The 19474-nt window shown below is 49.4% G+C and overlaps 2 protein-coding genes across 4 annotated transcripts in view; both read right to left on the bottom strand.

Annotated features, from left to right (window-relative positions):
- LOC139060893 (monoglyceride lipase-like) overlaps positions 1–5395 on the bottom strand; it is a 105828-nt gene extending 100433 nt beyond the window's left edge. The window contains exon 1 of one of the 3 annotated variants that reach the window (XM_070540166.1): positions 5016–5395. The gene's annotated coding sequence lies outside the window, so the exon portion shown is untranslated. The remainder of the gene's footprint in view (positions 1–5015) is intronic. The other 2 variants (XM_070540167.1, XM_070540165.1) reach the window with 2 other exon arrangements.
- A 4956-nt stretch (positions 5396–10351) lies between these two features.
- Positions 10352–19267, bottom strand: LOC135896473 (monoglyceride lipase-like). The gene is made up of 7 exons (XM_065424871.1): positions 18920–19267; positions 18183–18295; positions 17117–17253; positions 15753–15863; positions 14615–14788; positions 13138–13269; positions 10352–11378 (listed from the first exon to the last, which is right to left on the bottom strand). The coding sequence occupies exons 1-7, from the start codon at positions 19255–19257 to the stop codon at positions 11232–11234; spliced, it is 1152 nt and encodes a 383-aa protein (XP_065280943.1). The 5' UTR covers positions 19258–19267; the 3' UTR covers positions 10352–11231.
- Positions 19268–19474: the final 207 nt, after the last annotated feature.

The raw sequence follows: 19474 nt of genomic DNA on the forward strand, positions 1-19474 counted from the left end.
GCACCTAAATTTTTTTTACCACCTCAGCCATGAATTGTGAACGCGAGACCTCGTTTTCCTCAGGAGAATGCCATAGCCGCTGAGTCGCCTGGCAGGTCCTTATTTTCCGCGGCATCTGGGTTTGATAATTCTGCTAGCAGTTCGAGAGCCCGTTTCAGAACGCTCTGACAGCGCCCCAGAGTTCACGTTCGAGAGATACTAAACGGGATTCCTGTTGCATACGCCGGCTACAGTGATGAGGTGGCAGGATCATCGCTTCCATTTACGGCGCTGTTCTCGTATTACAGCATTAAAGATGCCTTTCGTCCGCCTCGTATATAGCACCGCCCGGGTGCTTCAAAACGACCACACTAATATTCCAAGGATGTGTGGGAATATGCGTGTGCGTTTCTTTTGTATATTTCTTTTTGCGCGTAGTCGGGAGGAAATTGCTTGAAGCTAATCAGCTCACTGACAAGCCTGCTGTGGCTCGTGATTATGTGTATAGCGCATGAACGTGCACGTGACATAGAAAAGAGTGGTCACACAGTGCTGTCTCTCTTGTCCCGCCTCACGCGTACAGGCGCTGTACGTCGTCCAATCACGAATCACCAGCCGGCACAAGCTTTCGCAAAGCCGTTGCCGCAGCCACGTGACCAAACATGCTTACGTGGCGATTACCCCCAAACGTTGAGTCACGTGGTGGAGCATGCTGCGTAAGTTTGTTTAGTGCATCGTCAGAAAATGCTAGTGCGGGACAAATTTCGGCTGTATAGAAAGAATCTGGGAGGACTTACAGAAATGAGACGTACGAAAACAAACTACGGGGGGGGGTTCCGAAAATACCCACCGTCCTTGCCGCCACCGCCGTGGCATTCTGTTGTCTTCTTCGCCTTCCTCGCGGCGAGGCAAAACAGGAAGAACGTTTCGCGTGGCCGAAAGTAGCAGCTGGCTCGCGGCTGGCCACGCATAGCAACCGCTCTCGCGTTAACCCGTGGGCACACTGTCCTCCGGTCAACGCACCAAGCCGGCCGCACTGGTTTGCCCCCCCCCCCCCCCCCCTGCTCTGGTCTCGTACCCTCCTTTTAGGTGCTCTTCGTTTCGTTTTACCTAGTTCACTGCACTGATGACTATATCCGCAACCGTCGTCCCACTGCTGCGGTCGTCTGGAGAAAACGCACCGGTCACGTGGGGTCGTTAGCGCGGACGGCGGATTGGCGAACACTGGCGAGGCAGGGGCCTGAGATTCGAAACCCTCGCAAACCGATGTGAACCAACTCCCCTCGACCGCCTCTTTAATATGCGGAGTATCGCTTCGCGTAGGCTTCTCGAAAGCGGTGGTAGTGCTCTTGCGAGCGTGCGACCTTATCTTGAAGCTCTTGCTTCCTCGCATTAGCAAGAGTGAAGGTTAAAGGGACACTGAAGGAAAATAATTCAGTCAGTTTAGACAGATAAAGCGTTCCTCGAAAACTCTGTTGTCGGTAACATAAACATAGGTTGATTATTAGAAGAGAAAAATCAAGACGAAAGTTTCCGTTTTTTTTTTCTTGCTGAAACCCCAACCCCTGTACGTCAGTGTGACGTCACGGATTTCAAAGTATCTTTTTTTTATATTTGAGCATCGTTGGCTCAGTTGAAGTTCGCTAAGCTTGCCACATTCAGTCCTTGGTTCCTTTGGAAAACAGTGTAGCTCATTTTTTACCCGTAAATAATGAGCTAGGACCTAGAAGACGCCATCAAAATCGATGACGTCACAGAGTTTTGATGCAGGAACTCGAAGGTGGCGCCGCCATACGTCTCTTCCTTTCGCACTTTCTTTCTGGCTTGCCAAGCGTCTTCCTGGGGAAGAGGTGGTGTCTTTTGTATTGCATAGGAGTAATTCACTAACACGGCCGAAATCACATTTTCCTCTGTAGTGTCATTTTAAGTGCTCGCTCCGACGAAAGCTACTCTGCCAGACCTTCAGACATACTGTGCGCTTCTCAGGTAGTGGATGCACACTTGGGCGAAAGCATCGGTAGAAGCTCGAGGGATAAGAAAAACTTGCGCAAGCAGGCATGCAGCCAGACGTTTAAACTCCGCGTCATTAAACAAACACACATGCGGCCATCAAGTTATGTTCTCACTGAAGGAGCTTTGTGCTATGCGTGGTAAACTCTGGTGCGATTGTGGAGCCAGACGCATGTTTTTTTTTTTTTTACTTCATATCTCAGTCATTTTTCCGTTCTTCGGGATTACAATATTCTCCCCCCGTTTTATGTCTCGGGGCAGACTTTCGAATTACAAGCAATTCGTTGCAGAGCCCATCGAACATGATTGTCGAGAGTTATCTGAGCCTTGTGGCTAAAATTAAAGCGTATCATAATTGTCCGAGCGAGCGAATAGCCTTATGCTGACCGCATAAATCAAATGAGTGCACTAGCAATACACTTCTTAAATGTGCTGCTGGGGTCAATTTCATTTGATGATGATGGCGCCGCATATTATCGCCGACCTGTATTGGCAGACGGGTTGAAATCCGGGCCAGTTGGTACTTAGTTGAAGGAAAGAAGCCAGTCACAAGAGACAAAGAACAAGAAAAGAGGTTCACGATTGACGCGATAACTTGACTTTTTATGCGCTGTGATTAGTGATGCTGTTGTAGCGCATACTCTCCTGGCCTTGCTGGAACTACGCCGCTTCTAATAAAGCTCAGTTGATAGTCCAGTCGTTGTGGTGTGAACCTCTCCTCTTGTTCTTTGTGTTTTGTGACTGGTTCCTTTTTTCATTCAACTGCATTGGCAGACGGCATCTCAGCGTGCCGATGACCGTACGACGACAGCGGGATCGCGACACGACGACGGAACTACAACGGCTGCGCGTCGGAGCCTCTCCGCTCGCTCGCTCCTCGAAGGCCAGAGCCTCCTCCGGCCATGCGCATTAAAAATAAAGATGACGCCACGCGCACCACGGAGTGCGCCCCCTGTCGGTAACGACTGGGTGCGAGACGCCCGTACGGGTGCCGCACGGCAATGCTGCCACGCCCCGTGTAAATGCTTGCCGTTTGGGCCGTACAGTAGTTTGCCAATCGAAGCGTACACTCGCCGGGAAACCCGAGTCTGGTTTAGGCATTTATAATCCGCACGCGCCCAATCCGGGAGCTACCGTAATATGTCGTTCTATCCGAATTGACCCCAACTTGTTTTTAATCTAACCTGACGCTGCCCCAACCTTAGTGTCCATGCTTACACGTGCTAAAAAAAAAGTACAAGCTTCGCCAATGCGAGAATTGCCATTGCCTAGATGGCGCTGCATCGCGGTGCACCACGTCATCATCCTCATCAACCAACCATTTCCGGCAGGGGGCGCACTTCGTAGTTCGTGCAGCACCTTTCGTAAAATAGTGCAGATCCCAACTCTCTGTGGGAGTCGGTCTACACGCGAAGCTGTGGTGAGCCGGCGATGCGAACCGGCTACAAAGGACGAGGGGACGAATGCACCCCGCCGCAACCGTCATCCGAGGCGCCGGACGAAACGCGTCGCAGCGCCGCCGACGGCAACAACAACATTTGAACCTTCTGACGTCACAAATCCCTGGCGAGAGAACTGGCGTTCGGTGGCACACGCGATCCACAACCCGATCCGCTGCGCGATAGCCAGCACCCTGCGCGTAGGATCGCTTGCATATAGGCGGAGAAAGGCCGGCCGCCGACCACGGAACGGGCAAAATAGCCAAAAACAGGCTATTCGCTCGAAAGAAAATGAACGCTCTACAGTGCAAAAGAGTCGACAAAACCGCTACGGTAGAAATCAGTAGACAAAGCCTCGACTTTGCAAAAGGAAATCACATAGCGCATTGCGCGCACCTCTATAGATGCCACGAATGCAGCGAAGGATGTTTTAACGCGCTAGCATCACGCAGCACATTGACCGGGCGTTGTTGGCGTGGACTCAAAAATAAAGAGGGGCTGATCTCGCAGGCACGGTAATCAAGTGCGTAGGTGCGCAGTTGATTCACTTGACAGTGCGCACTTGAGGTGTGCACTGTCAGCATTGCGTGATATGCGCTATTTGCAACGGAGGCGCAGTGCTGTACCGGAGATGGTAATGAAGATGCGTCGGTCCCGATAACCGACGTAAAGTCTAGGTCAAGAATTTCGATCTCAGTGCTGCAGTACTCTTCGTCGGTAACAGCGCCCAAGCAGGGCGCTTCGGTGAACCCCTATGAAAGCCTGCTGTTTTGTCGGGGCTGAAAGTTTCCTGTCGAGTTTCAGCGAACGCCAACCGCCGAGGTTAAGCAAGCATCCGGTCGCGCTATGTGAAACTACGGTTGCGAGTGGCTAGGGGTGACTATGAGTGTCCCCGCTGTTGGCAATGCGCATGCAAACGCCATCGCGTTGGGTGAGCTCTTCGAAAAGAGCGACGAACTGCAGGACGCAATTCGCGCGACCCAAACAAAAGAGTTCACGAGGGAGGGAGCCAACGTCAACTATGCACCGACTGTCGCCACGCCAACAACCAACTCTTTCTTGTCTTGCCTTGACGCAAGTAGGAGGGGGAGGAATGAACGTTTATTGTAAGAAGCAGCGAGAAAGTGTCCTTTCTTCGCCCTAGGTGGGCGGCTCTCTTAGTACAGAAAGCCGTTGGCTAATGCTGCAGCCCGGGCCCGGTCCACCAGACTTCGCTGATCAGGTTTAAAAGCTGATCAGTGAATCAGTGATCAGCGAATCAGTGATCAGCTGATCAGCTGCTCAGGTTTAAAAAACGAGTTAACAATAACGCGGCCGGGTAGCGCGGTCTCGGAGCAACTACCAACGCGCAAGACCTGACGAAGCTAGGACGTAGTCAGCGAAGTCACATAGTGTAGTGCGCACCTGTGTGTAAGCATGAATGCAGATGCGATAGCATCGTACACGATGCATTCACCAACCATTGCTGATGTCGACGGCGGATACACGGCGCACTCGTAACTAATAACTATTGTAAAAAACGAACTAATGAAATGACCTTCTAGACCGTGCAAGAATGTGCGTGCAAAACAAAGCTTCGTCGCTTACCTCAGCTCGGTTCGGTGGGTCCCTCCCGGTCCAGTGCTGTCGCATTCGTGCACCGCCCCACGTAGGTTCCGTCCCGCGTAGCAGTCGTCTGTTCGGCACAGGTTGTAGTACCCACGTGGTTCGACGTAAGCGATAAGAGGTTGAGCTGCGGACCAACAGCATTTTTGCCGGCCGGAAAGAAAAAAATGCCTGCCCCGCTCGTTAAGTTTTCACGAGCAGGGACAGTTTCAACAACGCTCGTTTTGCAGCTCGAAACGTTGCCATTGCCACGTATAGCGTTAGGGTTGTTGCAGTGCAGCGTACTGCAGCCTTCGGTGAGGCCAACCACTCGGGCCACATAGAGTTTCCCTAGAATTACTATGGGGAACCGGGGTGCCATGATCGTTCACCCACCATGGGAATGACGGGCAGTCCATGGATTTGTCTGCACTTCGTGCTTGGCTTCGTTTGGCTTCATGGCTTATTCGTTTATCACGCTTTATCTGGTCCTAAGTTGGACTAAACTTCAAATCAATTTATAGCTTCCATTAAAGCAGAGGGTGATAAGACTCTGCAAGCAAGCATTTAATCGCTGCTACTTGCAGTGGTTCCACTTGTACGTGCGTCCGTGGCATAACGGTTTCAACATCGGGCCTTCCGCGCTAGAGGTCCTGTGTTCGAATCCTGCCGTCGGACACCTTTAACATCGTCCATCTATTTCCTTAAGAGGAAGCTTTAGCTCGGGTGCTCCTATCTAAATACATGTAAAAGGAGAATTCGTTTTTCTCGGCAACCACTGCACTAAATTTGACTGGGTTTGCTGCATTTAAAAGAAAAACTTAATCTAGTGACTGTTGGTTTCGAATTTTTGAGTTAGGCCGTCATTATTTTATAAAAAATTGACAAAAATTGCAAATTTTCAGAAAACGAAACTATCAAGTTTACAACTCTGTAACTCAACAAGAAAAAATGATATCTCAATTCTGTGAATTATATCTGATAGCAAATCTAAAGCGGACAAAATTGATGTGTTACACATGAACCTCTAAAAATGTAATAATATGTAATTACAACTTTTGCAGAACCCTCGTAAGCAATGTAACAAATTCACGTAAGATGTAAAATGACATATGATATTTGTCCGCTTTGAATGATCTAATAGATGCCGTTTACAAAACCGCGATATCTGTTCTTGATGCAGAGCTATTAGTTTGTAAACTTCATGCTTCTATTTTTTTCAAACTTCTGAATTTTTGAAAATCTTTCTAACAAAATTCAAGCCCTAAATCAAAATTCTGCTTCCAACAGTCACCAGAATTTATCTTACTCTCTCAAATGCAACAAATTTCATCAAAATCGGTCCAGGGGTTATCTCATAAAAACGTTTTTGCGTTTTTACATGTATTTGAATAGGCCGCGTCGGAGTTGGGCCCGAGCTAAAGCTTCCTCTTAAAACGCGGTACATGCTTAATAAATGGTCCCTTTGCAAAGTCACGAAGCCGTTTAAAGCCAAAGGGACGAAGTTTGGGCAAATCCATGTATACTACCCATCATTGCCGTGCCGGCTGAACCACCCGGCTTGCAGCTCCCATAGACAGTAGCGCCACAGTTCCCCCTAGTGTCATTGTATGTAAATGTAGCCGTGACGTAGGCCGTAGGCAGCGCGTGAAGGCTTGGCGATCGGAGCGCGACTGCATAACTGCGGGGTGAATGATTAAATCGAGAATGTAAACGTCTTGACGGAACCGCCCCTGTCCAATATCGCAGTGTTCGATAAAAAAAGATAGGCTCGTCGGGCGAGAGCGGTTGCATGGTCAAAATAAAACGGGCACTCGCTCCAAGTTGGAGGAAAACAAACGTGCACATAATTTACGTCTCGAGGTTGCTCTACAGGTCTCCTGTCCTCAGTAAAAGGGAGCGCGAGAATGCCCGCTCTGTCATGACAAAATTGCCCTGTCTTGTCGGGGCTAATTAACTACGAATGTAATAACGTCTCCAACCGAAAAACTGGACTTTATTAAAACCGACGTTGCGGTGCCAAAGCGGCTTCTTCGGCAGTGTTTGAACGACGGGGATCTGGGGGTGGAGCACGCGCTTTATTGAATATCTTCATAATGCAGAAAGTATTGGTGTCGCTTGGGTTGGTAAGCTCGTTATTTCTTGTCGACGTTGTCAGCAAATTAACAAACAAGGATAGTGAAGGAGGGGGAGAGAAAGTGCGTTGTCTGAGTGGGGTCTACGTGTGACGGTATATCGACACTGAAGAGAGGACTCAGCTGTTGTGGTACGTCGCCTCTTTGTGAAACATATGTATACACACAAACGAGAAGAAAGGGGGTTACCCGAGGGGCCTGATTTTTAATAATCGTATCATAAGAAGCCAACAAACAATGACACTAAGGAAAGCATAGGGGAACTTACTTATACGCACTAATTGAATTAAAGAAATGATAAATTAATGAACACGAAAGTAGATGGAAAAACAACTTGCCGCAGGTGGGGAACGATTCCCTGCCTTCGCATTACGCGTGCGATGCTCTATACCACTTTGGTCAAAGAACTTTGCATGGCGTAAATCGAGCCAAAATCGCATAGGGTATACTTCAAGGCGAGGCATCTTTATTGTTTGCTTGGACATTTATTTGCAGATGCGAGCCTAGCCGTGGGTTGGCTCTGAAACTGGGGCCCGGAGTCTGAGCAGTAACCTCGATTCGGCTGCCTCAGAATTATTTGGAATAGCCTATCGGTTGCGCGTCGGTACAGATGGGTTTCGCGTGACGTCATGCACGGACGCTGCTTCTCGCCGTGCTAATGTGGCCCAACATGGCGGCCACGACGACGTCAGTGCACCCTGCTATCACGCGCGCATTGCTTTGTGTTTTGACGGCGACGGCTTATTTTTTTTTTTCACCGGATTATCGCTGTTATCTATTTGTCGGCCGGCGGAAGACTCGCGTGTCGTGTACTGTCACGTACCTTGTTTACGCGGTTTCTCGACGGGCTGGTGTATCGCGAGTTGACGTCGACGCAGAAATTAATGCAAGCAATCGGTACTTCTTGTATCGTCTTGTCTTGTGTCCCAGACAGTAATAATATAATATAATATATGGGGTTTTACGTGCCAAAACCACTTTCTGATTATGAGGCACGCCGTAGTGGGGGACTCCGGAAATTTTGACCACCTGGGGTTCTTTAACGTGCACCTAAATGCAAGTACACGGGTGTTTTCGCATTTCGCCCCCATCGAAATGCGGCCGCCGTGGCCGGGATTCGATCCCGCGACCTCGTGCTCAGCAGCCTAACACCATAGCCACTGAGCAACCACGGCGGGTTGTCCCAGACAGTGGCGCGTACCCACTATGGGGGATTGGCCAAGAAGCAGGCGGTTTTCCGTATGGTTAGAAGTAGAGAGAAACTAGATTTGTATAGTGGAGCGTGGGACGGTAGTACTGTAATTTAGAGGTGTAATTAAATATTGTTAGGAATTCCGATAAAATAAGTAAACGTAAAGAAATGAAATAATATAAATTATGGATAATAAGTAAACGTAAAGAAATGAAATAGTATAAATTATGGATAATAAGTAAACGTAAAGAAATGAAATAGTATAAATTATGGATAATTTTAGTACTTCTGCTGCTTCGACACTTCTGCTGCTTCGACACTTCTGCTACGTCGGCCCTGTAGACTCCAGTGAGTGTCATTACTGTTATTATTCGAGAAAGAACGGGAAAATTCGGAAAATTTGCAACGCGAATTCGCGAATAGACTAGTAAACATAATTCGCATCGTACCTTAAATTTCGAACATTCGCGGAAACCCAGTGCCAAGGGATGAGAAACGCAGCGGAAGACAGGCACTCAAGTGTATTAATTACACTCATTATGAAATTTGAAGGCGTATGAACAGAGTTTGGCTGAATCGAGGCAGTCGATTGAAGGTTGCTTGGAGAGACCTTCGTCCTGCAGTGGACGGGGAGAGAGAGAGAGAGAAGAAACTTTATTAATGAATGGCCGGCAATTTCGTTGTGGTGGCCTCAGGTGGCGGCTCCAAGTCCTTGGACTCGGGCGGCATCTTTGGCTTGCCGGACGGCCCAGAGTTGGTCTGCCAACTCTGAACTTTTGAGAGCCGCCTCCCAGCGGCGGCGGCGCCGATGGAGAAGGTCTCCGGCGGGACCCGCAGCTGGGGCGGCGTCGGGGAGAAGCGAGCTCGAGGCTTCCCGTACTGTGGTAACGGCCGCGATTACGGACGCGTCGCGAACGGATGTGGTCCCATTACCGTGGTTGCCGGCACATTCCCATAGCATATGTCGTAGCGTTGCTCGCTGTCCGCAAGCTTTACAGGCATCTGTGGGATATAAACCTGGGTAGAAGTGATGTAGGACCGCGGGGCTAGGGTAGCTGTGCGTCTGGAGCAAGCGTAAAGTTACGGCCTCGTGGACGGGGAATATCAATTAATTATACGTTCTGGGGTTTTACGTGCCAAACCCGCGATCCGATTGCGGGGCACGCACACCGGAACTGGGGGACTCCAGTTCTTTAAGGTGCGCCGAATGCAAGGTGCACGCACCTCATTCAAAATGCGGCCGCCGCCGCCGAGAGTCGATCCCGCTACCTCGGACAACGTCATAGCCGCTAAGCCGCCGTGGCTGGTTGACAGAGAAATATATAGCTGTACGAGACTCAACATCGTGATGCTCATCATCATCATGAGCAGTCGCGAAATTCGATACTGCGCTTTAATATAATCTGCTCTCTGATGAAGGTACTCTTTTTGTCTTTTTCTTTATTTTTTTATGTGAGCTACCGGATTTCGTCCTGAGCCCTAAGCGTGACAGCGACATCAAGTTCGTTTGAACACCCACACATCCGCATGCGCAGTGCCCGAGGTGCAGATACGGCTTACACCGTGGCCGAATCTGATGCTTCTCAATGCCTTGCGTATGGTGTCCCTCCCACACGTGCTCAGTGCTTACTCTCCCCCTTTCTTCCTCTTTCTGTTCCCCTTTCCCCCACCCCAGTGTAGGGTAACAAACCGGATGCTGTTCTGGTTGGCCTCCCTGCCTTTTCTATCCTTCTTCTCTCTCTACCTCTCTCTACCTCTCTCTCTCCCTCTCTCCTCTCTCTCTCTCTCTCTCTCTCTCAATGCCGGGCCTCGAACAATGGAACTCGGGGGCCGTGCACGTTGAAACTGAGACGCGATGCCCACCGGTGCGAGGATACCGTCGGGCAGGAGTCGGTATACTTGGCTAGTATTTGCCTCAGAAGGGTTGGCAGTTGGGCGAAACAATCGCCTCGCGAGACTAATAAAGCAGCGCGAAAAACGAAACACGAAGTGCAGAACAACAGGACAGGCGCTCAACTCGCAACTATAAGCCTTTATTTGACTAGAGCACTTACACATGCACTATAGAAAGAAAAAAGAGAACTCAGAAAAACAAGAACAAGGGAAAAGAATGCGCTGCAAATTGACCTCAGCTGTAGCACATGCGCAAGGTCATGATAACCCATCAACGACATCTGATATATCAAATAATTTAACTAGATTTTGAGGCTTTACGTGCCGAAACAACGATCTGATTATGCGGCATGGTGTATAGTGGGGGGACTTTGGATGAATTATGAACACCTGGGGTTCTTTAATTTAAAAATAAATTATGAGTCATTAAGTGCAAAAACCACGATTTGATTATGGGTCACGCCGTAGTGGGGGACTCCGGAATAATTTGCACCACCTAGGGTTCACTGAGGTGCACCTAAATCTGAGTACAACGGGTGTTTTCGCATTCCGCCTCCAACGAAATGCGGCCGCCGCGGCCGGGATTCGATCCCGCGACCTCGTGCTTAGCAGCCCAACACCATAGCCTTACTAAACAACCACGGCGGGTTGGGGGCTCCTTAAGGTGCACTTATATCTAAGTACACTAGCGCTTTTGCAATTCACCCGCATAGAAATGCAGCTGCCGCGGTGGGGATGGAACACAGTGTGGCACGTAAATCTGTGGCTTAACTAAGTTTATAGCTTTTTATTCCACGAGCGAAATCGTGCCTAATACCTGCCGTAAACCAGCTTATCAAGTCCTACATCAACGCGGTGATAAAATATCGTAATTAGCGCCTTTGTTATCCAGCGCGAACTGTGTACTGATTATGCCGAAATATACTAGAAATCAGAGGTTGATCCTATCCCGGCGACAACGCAGCCTTCTTTTTCTTGTCTCAAGCCGCTTGTCGCTTCTTAATGTTGGACCGATGGACCACCTTCTCCAGAAGAGGTCTGCTCTGGGGAGAGCCTTGCCAAGAACCAATCGACAATATCTTTGAGTACCTGCTGCCGAACGTCTTCGGGTTCGCACAAGAGATCGTGGTACGCTCCAGGATAGGTCTGCGAAAGAAAAAGAAAAAAAAATAACAATTAAGTTGCCGCGTGCAGGAGTGTATTCATGGAGCAGTTCTTACGCTAGTTCGTAAGAACAAGATCCAGCCAGTCAGCGTTGGCTGGTTCTTAACATCGACCGTTTTTTAAACGAAGATGTTTACTTAAATCTGTTTCCAGATTCAAATGTTAATTTCTGCATGCAATATACCTTGTAAGGGTGTTGCCAGTAGTACAAATGAAAAACAGTTTCCCCCTTTCCTTTTCTAGGCATAGTCTAAAATCAACAGCACGCTTCTTTGTTCGGGGAGGGGGGGGGGGGGGTTCACACCTGCCGTGGTTGCTCAGTGGCTATGGTGTTGGGCTGCTGAGCACGAGGTCGCGGGATCGAATCCCGGCCATGGCGGCCGCATTTCGATGGGGGCGAAATGCCAAAACACCCGTGTGCTTAGATTTAGGTGCACGTTAAAGAACCCCAGGTGGTCAAAATTTCCGGAGTCCTCCACTACGGCGTGCCTCATAATCAGGAAGTGGTTTTGGCACGTAAAACCCCAAAATATTATTAGGGGGGGTTCTGATTTTGAAAATAAATAGTAGTCAAGAATTTAGCAAAGCATAAAAAATATGTAATATTTATTTTTATGGTAGCACTACAGTCTAGACGTTTATTCAAATGTGTAATATATTTCGCAATCTCGTGTGTTGCCAATACTACAAGTTGAAAACGGTTGCCACCTTATGCCTGTCACGTTTTTGGGCACAATTTAAAATGAAGCCGCAGCCACTTCTTTTTTTATGCATAGCGTGTCTCCGACTTCTATTCATGAATCGGGGGTCTCAAGCCATCATTCATAAGTTTCTGAATCGCGTTTTGAATCGTTGTTTGCGCATTGCGCGCCCATCGAAATGCGGCCGCCGCAGCCGAGATTCGAACCCGCGACCAGCGCGACACCACGTCTGCTAAGCCAGCCGGCAGGTTGTAGCGGTATGGCAAAGAACTACGACACGGCTGTGGACGGCACGATAGACGCGGACAAGAAGACGCAACAGCGTAGGCTTAGCCAGTCACACCAGGAACAGCGTCTAGCCCGAGCCCCACTTCAGAGGCATTGGCGATCCGGCTGCGGCGCTCTGCACGGCGCACTTCTTCTTCCTTACAACAGCGTGTGGCAATAGCGTGGCAACAGCGTGTGGCCGAAAAGCGAGGATCGAGTCCTGATAATCGGCAGCTTATTATTTTTTTTTATTCGCATCCCCTTTGAAACAGGGCGAAGACAAATGGTCACCTAGGCTGCTCGATCTAATCAGATTTTGCTACATTTATCGCAGTCTAGCATTTTGTCCACCTGCCCTTGAACTTTTCCCTCTTCATTAAAACATCTATCGCCCCACTGTACAGTCACCTACGCCTGCAACCACCACTGCTTTATCGATCTATTTCCTGCTTTTTTTTTTCGCCAATGCACTGATCGTATCTTGTTTATCTCGACTGCTGACCAGTTAACACATCCGTCCGCATTGAATCTCAGTGCCGCTCGAAACTGGACGTTTGCAAACAAGTGTTTTCAAACAAGAGCGTCGACGCGACGTTTAATATCGACGTCCACGCGTCGTCCAGAGAAATGCGCATCGAGAAAGAGAGAGCGCCATGGAGAGGGTAGCGAAAGGTGAGAGGGAAAGCGCTCGCTCACCTTCGAGCTCAGAGTTGTTTATGGGGCCCTGCAAGTGTGCTAAGATTAGACACACGATAAGGACACGAAGTGCTTACCTTCATGGTCTTATCCTTGCTGGGAGCTTTATCGAAGAACATCTTCGAGCCTTCCGGGTCGCAGACCTTGTCGGCAGAACCGTGCTGTACGAGAAGCGGCAGCTCCACAGAGTTTGCGTGTTCCACTGCAGTCTGCGAATAACAACAGATACCGTATGCACTCGATTGTAACGCGCAATTTTTTCCCCGTAGAAATCACTAAAAGAATGAGAAGCACTTTAGAATCAACTGTGAAATAGAAAACTACAATAAGTGTTGCCCAAATGTCATGTCCCAACGTCGAATCCCGTCTGTCATGGTCTGCGAGGCGTTTAATACCCCAGTCATACGGGGCACGTTCGATGGCGATTGAACACGATCGGGATCGAGTTTCTCGATCTCCATTATTGGCTCACCTCCCGCCGCTTTGCGCGGAAGAGCCAATCACCTTCGAGCAGTTCGGTCGCGATCGGGTCCGATCATGTCACAGTTATTCTTAATGAAAAAAATACTTCAGCAATCTCTCCGTGCGTGGTTCGCGCGTCGTTGCTGGTATACGGAATTGTTATGCACACTAAAATGCCGGAACGCAACCACATTTCGCGCAACGCCCGCACAGAAAAAATGCTATACATCGCTATACAAATGAGTATACATTTGCTATACAATTTGTATACAAATGCTATACAAATGAGTATCGGCGAACGTCGCCGGCAGCACATTCTTGAGGAAAAGCCAGCGATGGTACGCGCTCTCCTGAAGTGCGCCAGGTGGCGTCACGGTTACGGCAGACGTAAAACTCCTTAAACTTCGTAAAGTAGCGACACTCTCCTCCTCCGCCTTCCCTCCTCCTCGTTTCTCCTCTCTTTCACGCTCCCTCCTCGACCGTGGCGCCGCCTACCCCGCTATAGCGTAGCAACGGCGCCAACATGCGCTCCTCGCCACTCCGTAGACGCTTCTGGAGCAAAAATGGCGCTGATGCGCGGCGCGAGGGCCCACGTGATGCTATTAGGCCAATAGCGACGCGGCGTCGGCCTCGGACAGAGTGCGCGAGGAGAAGGCGGCATTCTTGAAAGTGTGGCACTTCTTTACAAAGTTTACAGGGCTTTAGGCAGAACGGCTGGCAGACGACGGCTGTGCGAATCAGGTCTAACTGTACGCCTTTACACTCTTCGAAAAATTTACACCCTTTGGGGCGTATCTTGTCCCACAAGAATAATCGTCATCCGCGTTGCCCGCGTTTCCTTTCTTTAACGCTGCGAGCCCGGTACTTCCCAGTCACGAACGGCATGCGCGTTGTCAGTGTGACGCAGCATTCTCGACAGGAAAGTAGCGAGCGCCGAGTTTTCAGGAAAGGAAACGCAAGCAAGGCAGAAGACGATTATTGTTGTGGGACAAATATACACCCCAAAGGGTGCAACCGTTTTAAGAGTGTAGGACCTCTCTTCGCCTTGTCTGTGGCGTTCAGCGTTGGCTGCCGTGCCCCACCGACACTCACCTCGAGCGCGGTGATCATGGCCGCCGCCCATCCGGCAGAGGCGCTGCCGTGGTAGCGGAGTGGATCGCTCGCGAAGCGACGCACGGCCTCGGGGTCCCTGGACAGCAACCCCGGGTCGAGAGTCCCCACGGGAAACGTCGGCAAGACGAAACCGAGGACGCGAGCCAGGGTCCTCTGTTGAGAAGCACGGGACGTACGCGCGAAAATGAATGAATTATTTGCGCACATTGTTTTATTTGAAAATATGTTGATAAATCATCTTTTGTAAGCCCTCTCCTGCTTGGGCAGCATTGCTGCCGGCAGTATTGCGTAAATAAATAAATAAATAAAGCGAAGCTTTCTTTACCTAGCCCATGACAAGATTCGCTTCTGTCAGTCGGTATAGTTTGGCCGAGCTGTGGGTTAGTATACCTGCCTACGTACATACGTGCATACCTACCTACATCCATACCTGCTACATGCATACCTGCTTCATTAATACCTCGCCGTGTGTCGATTACTACGTCATGTCTTTTCTTTCTGTAATGTCACCTATGTTTTGAACAATGTACGGGTGACAGGGCCCACGTCAGGCAGATTTCTACCTTTAGCGTTGTCATCCAAGACAAGCTTGGGTCTAAAACAACTTGAAGACAACTAAAACCATGCTACCTGCATACATGCATGCCCACTTACATGCATACCTGCACTACCAACATACATACATACATACATACATACATACATACATACATACATACATACATACATACATACATACATACATACATACATACATACATACATACATACATACATACATACATACATACATACATACATACATACATACATACATACATATGTACGTACGTACGTGCAGTATGATCTGCAACAGCAGTACCCGTGGTCGAAGGGGCTCCAAGACTGTACGGCTGCGCATACACAGGTAAGTTCCAGATCTAAACACACCTTCAATTAGTGGCATTTATTAAACAGCTACTTCGCATGTCAGAGCCGCCGCGCGGCCCTGGAGCCCCTTCGACACGAACAAGGGTGTTGCAAGTCATATTGCACGCGACTGTACACTGTCTTTCGGTTACGCTGCTGTTAATAATGATGTCATCTTGCACCTTTCTTTTTCTTTTCTTGAACTTACCCTGAACCAGGTGTCCAGTTCCTTGTCGAATCCGAGTAAAGGTGCCACCAGAACGAGGCCGGCGAAGTCGTCGCACCTTCGCTGCGCTGCGATGACCGCCAGCAGTCCACCCTGGGCGGGATCGGTCCGCCCCGATCACGACAGTTTTCGAAGCACAAGATACGGAGAACAACAACAACAAAAAGAAAACAATGCGGCAGGTCCAACGCGCCTTGTTGCAATCTACATAACCGATAGAGCTTTGTCTGAATGCGTAAAGACTGCCATTCTCTGCGATCGTTTCGGCGTTATTGCAACGTCACTTCATACCAAAAGTTTCTGCCCAAACCACATCATCCACCTTACAATTCGTATTTGCTCGAGCGCGCGCGGTGCGACACACGTGACGATCATCCGAAATACCCAGTTGCCGATGGCACTATTGAAATGTACGTGCGATTGACTCCGGATTAATTTTGACCGCTTGGGGTTCTTTTAACTTGCACCCAATGCACGGTTACAACCAGCGTCATGTTCTTTCTTTTTCTCTTCTTCTTTTTTTTTTCGCATTTCGTCCACGTAGAAAAGTGGCCACCGCGGCCGGGATTTCATCCCATCTCCCTCGGGCTTAGCAGCGCGCAACGCCAAAGCCGCTACGCAACTACGGCTAGTGACGCTCACTGTGTATACTTTCAGTTATGCTTCGGGCGCACGCGCTCCGCTGTTCGTGTTTCAGTTGACCTCGACAGCACAGCACTATATCCGCACCGCGCGCAATCTGATCACCGTACACGCCTCCTTCACTCCACTGTATAGAGCTGGCGACGAGGTTTAGGAATTTTCAAATACCGTCGACACGCCTTGCGTCGCGAGCGCTCTAGAGCTTGGAAACAGCGGTAATCCGGTGGAAAACGAATATCGACGAATGGAAAACGACGAAGCGGATCAATATTTTTTTTATTCGCTCCTCGATGGCTTACGCAACAGTTGCTATAATAGGCCTCCACTCTTCAGTCTTATAGGAGTGCCGTATATGCTAAAACGCTGCTATGACGATTAGAACGACAGAAAGCTGAGCTAGTTGGGAAGGATTCATTATGCAAAAATAGAAGTGAGGCGTGCAGACAGGACACAAGAGTAGAGAAGTGTTCGTGTTCGGCGTTCGTGTTGTCCACTTCTTTTTTCTCTCTCTCTCTCTACTCTTGTGTCCTGTCTGCACGCCTCACTTCTATTTTGCATAATGCCATGACGAGCTTCGCAAATCGTGAGATTGAAGAACTCTGCAGCGTAGAAGGGTTTCTCTGGATCGTCGTGGCATTTTAAAGCCGCTTTTGTTCGAGTGCTTCCGACTCTTTTTTTTTTTTTTACCACACCGGTTCACTGACCATGGAATGGCCCACGAGGTAGACAGGCCTGTTGGAGAACTTTGACCGCTCCGTATCCACGTGCTTGAGGATGTCGTCGACGTACACGTCCGCGGACTTGACCATCGCACGACGTCCTTCGCTCAAGCCATGGCCGACTGCGAGGAGGCGAGGGTATACCATTTCTCTCTTACGGCTTATTTTACACAATGTAGTACAGTCGACTCCGTAAGTCTGCGGAGCGCTGGTTATCGAGCGCGAAAGCTGCGTTTGCCGCACACCATGAATGCGTAGCCCATAAAAGGAGCACAGCGTTATGTTAATGGCGCACGCTGCTACAAGCTGCGTATATGCAAACTTCTTAGCGTCACACGGGCCCCGTAAACCTTTCTTTTTAGAGGCGATGTTATTTTTGCTCTAAATAAAGAAGGAAAGGCACCTGAGGGTATGCGTTCGTTATGATCCCAGGTACTCTGAATCTGAATAGGTGAGCGTCGCTTAAAGAAACTTTTGTCAAAGGTGCTTGAGATAACGCACTTACGAAGAGAAGTCCGAAACATGGGCTCTGCAGGCCGAGGCCCCTCCCTGCTCACCCACTTTGGTCGCAGTTCGTCGTTCAATAAGCGTAGGCAGTTCGCATAGAGGTCATCGTGGGCACCATCTTGGTGCACCACTAGCACATCGAGAAGCCGCGTAAACAAGAAAAATGGCAGCACGGCAGGGCTTTGAGGAAGAAAAAGTTTCCTCGTTCGAGACGTTGGCTACAGATTGAGAACGTCGCATGGGATAGACCATTCTCGGTGACTTTGTGCTCTGATTGGCTCAAAAGGATGCCGCCATTACGAACAATGGAATTCGACTGTGTCCAAAGTAGCAAACCTCCCCCCCCCCCCTCCCCTCGCATCACTTTGAGTCTTCGTCTTCCTATGAAACCAGTCTCGCCGCATAGATCACAACGCGCGCCACAGCGTAACGGAAGCAAAGGGGAATGCATGGAGCTCACGCTGTTTTAGAGCTCTTAACTCTTGTCGTAGTAAAACACTCGATGAAGGATCATTTGCACGTAACGTCACTGCGGATAACTTGCCGTGGTCGTGAGCGAACACGTAGCAGCCGAGTCCTACCAAGGCCCGGGCCAAGGTGTCGTAGCTGGGGTCGTGGCAGTGCTCTGCGTAACCGTGCGCCAGGAATACGAGCGCCCTGCATGCATAGACAAACAGCGAGGTGTGAGTGTATGCAGACAATCGTTGCTGCTGATCCTCTCGCACACACGTCCATGTGAACAAAACGTGTGTGCCTCTGCTGTTGTCTCTGCCAGCGTGGGGGCGACGGACTCCCTCAAGCCATCCTTGAATGGCTTTTCCCTTCGCCTCCCATCACATGTATATGTGATAAACCAATAAAGAATCAATCAATCAATCTTCGTTGGCTCGCAAACGCTGCACGCAACTAAAAGTAAGGGGAAGAAGAAATATGCAGATCCAAACGCGCATCTTGGAACCTATGCGAAGCAAAATTTTCGTGCAGCGAGTAATCAAATGCTATAAGTTCGCCCGTATTTTTTCATCCCTGTGCCTTTCGTGTAACGGAAACGGGCTACGCGAGAGCTAGTAGTCGAGTAGAAATTGTAGTCGATGCCGCTGTGCCTGTCATCATTAACTGTCAATGATCCGTCGTTAGTCGCTTTCAGTTGCCTAAAGCCTCTTTCTTCAATTGACGATGTCAGCAGCGACGAAATCTTAAAACTACATTAGAAATGTACTTTCCCGGATGCGTACGTGTCGCTTTCTTTCCAAATCAGGCGCGCTGCAGACGGCACTGTACCTCGGTTCCGATTCGCCCCTCCAAGACTTGCAGACGATCTTGTGCTTGTCGCCATTGTAGAAGAAAACGCTGTCGTCGACTTTGACGTCCGAGCTCGGTGCTGTCGCAGGAGCGCTCATCCTGACGGGCCTTCGAGGGCAGTCGGGCGATAATGAAGGAGGTGACAATGGGCCATTGTACGGAGGTGTCGCGATGGCGATGACGATCGCGCTTACGCTGCAGTTTGAATTGAGGTATGGTCGTTTCGCGATCACATTCCTGGCATTTGCTCCCCCCAAAAAATGAAACAAAGAAACGAATCGTTTCTGAAACAAAAGATGAAGTGAATCCGCTATCATCTTTCTTGCTTTTGCCACACGCAATATTACAGTGAGCCCCGCAAAGGTGGGAGTCTAGGTTGTGCGATAGTGTATCAGGGACAATCTGCACGTCCTACTTTTGGCTCGGTCCTCCATCCGTTCGGTGTTCTCTAACACGTCTGCTTATCGAGCGCTGTCTCAGTTGCTGTAATCTCATAGCAGGGGGAAAAGCTAGAATGACCTTAGTTGCAATCTC

The sequence above is a fragment of the Dermacentor albipictus genome, chromosome 6 (genome assembly GCF_038994185.2).
Source record: "Dermacentor albipictus isolate Rhodes 1998 colony chromosome 6, USDA_Dalb.pri_finalv2, whole genome shotgun sequence".
NCBI lineage: Eukaryota > Metazoa > Arthropoda > Arachnida > Ixodida > Ixodidae > Dermacentor > Dermacentor albipictus.

What these genes read in the sequence shown, in the direction of transcription:
- LOC135896473 (XM_065424871.1), bottom strand. Translation starts at nt 19,257, where the DNA reads ATGATAGCGGATTCACTTCATCTTTTGTTTCAGAAACGATTCGTTTCT. An exon ending in AACTGGACACCTGGTTCAGG is followed by an intron (nt 14,789 to 15,752) that starts GTAAGTTCAAGA and finishes GCTTCTCAACAG; the next exon opens with AGGACCCTGGCTCGCGTCCT. An exon ending in CCATGATCACCGCGCTCGAG is followed by an intron (nt 13,270 to 14,614) that starts GTGAGTGTCGGT and finishes TGTTATTCGCAG; the next exon opens with ACTGCAGTGGAACACGCAAA.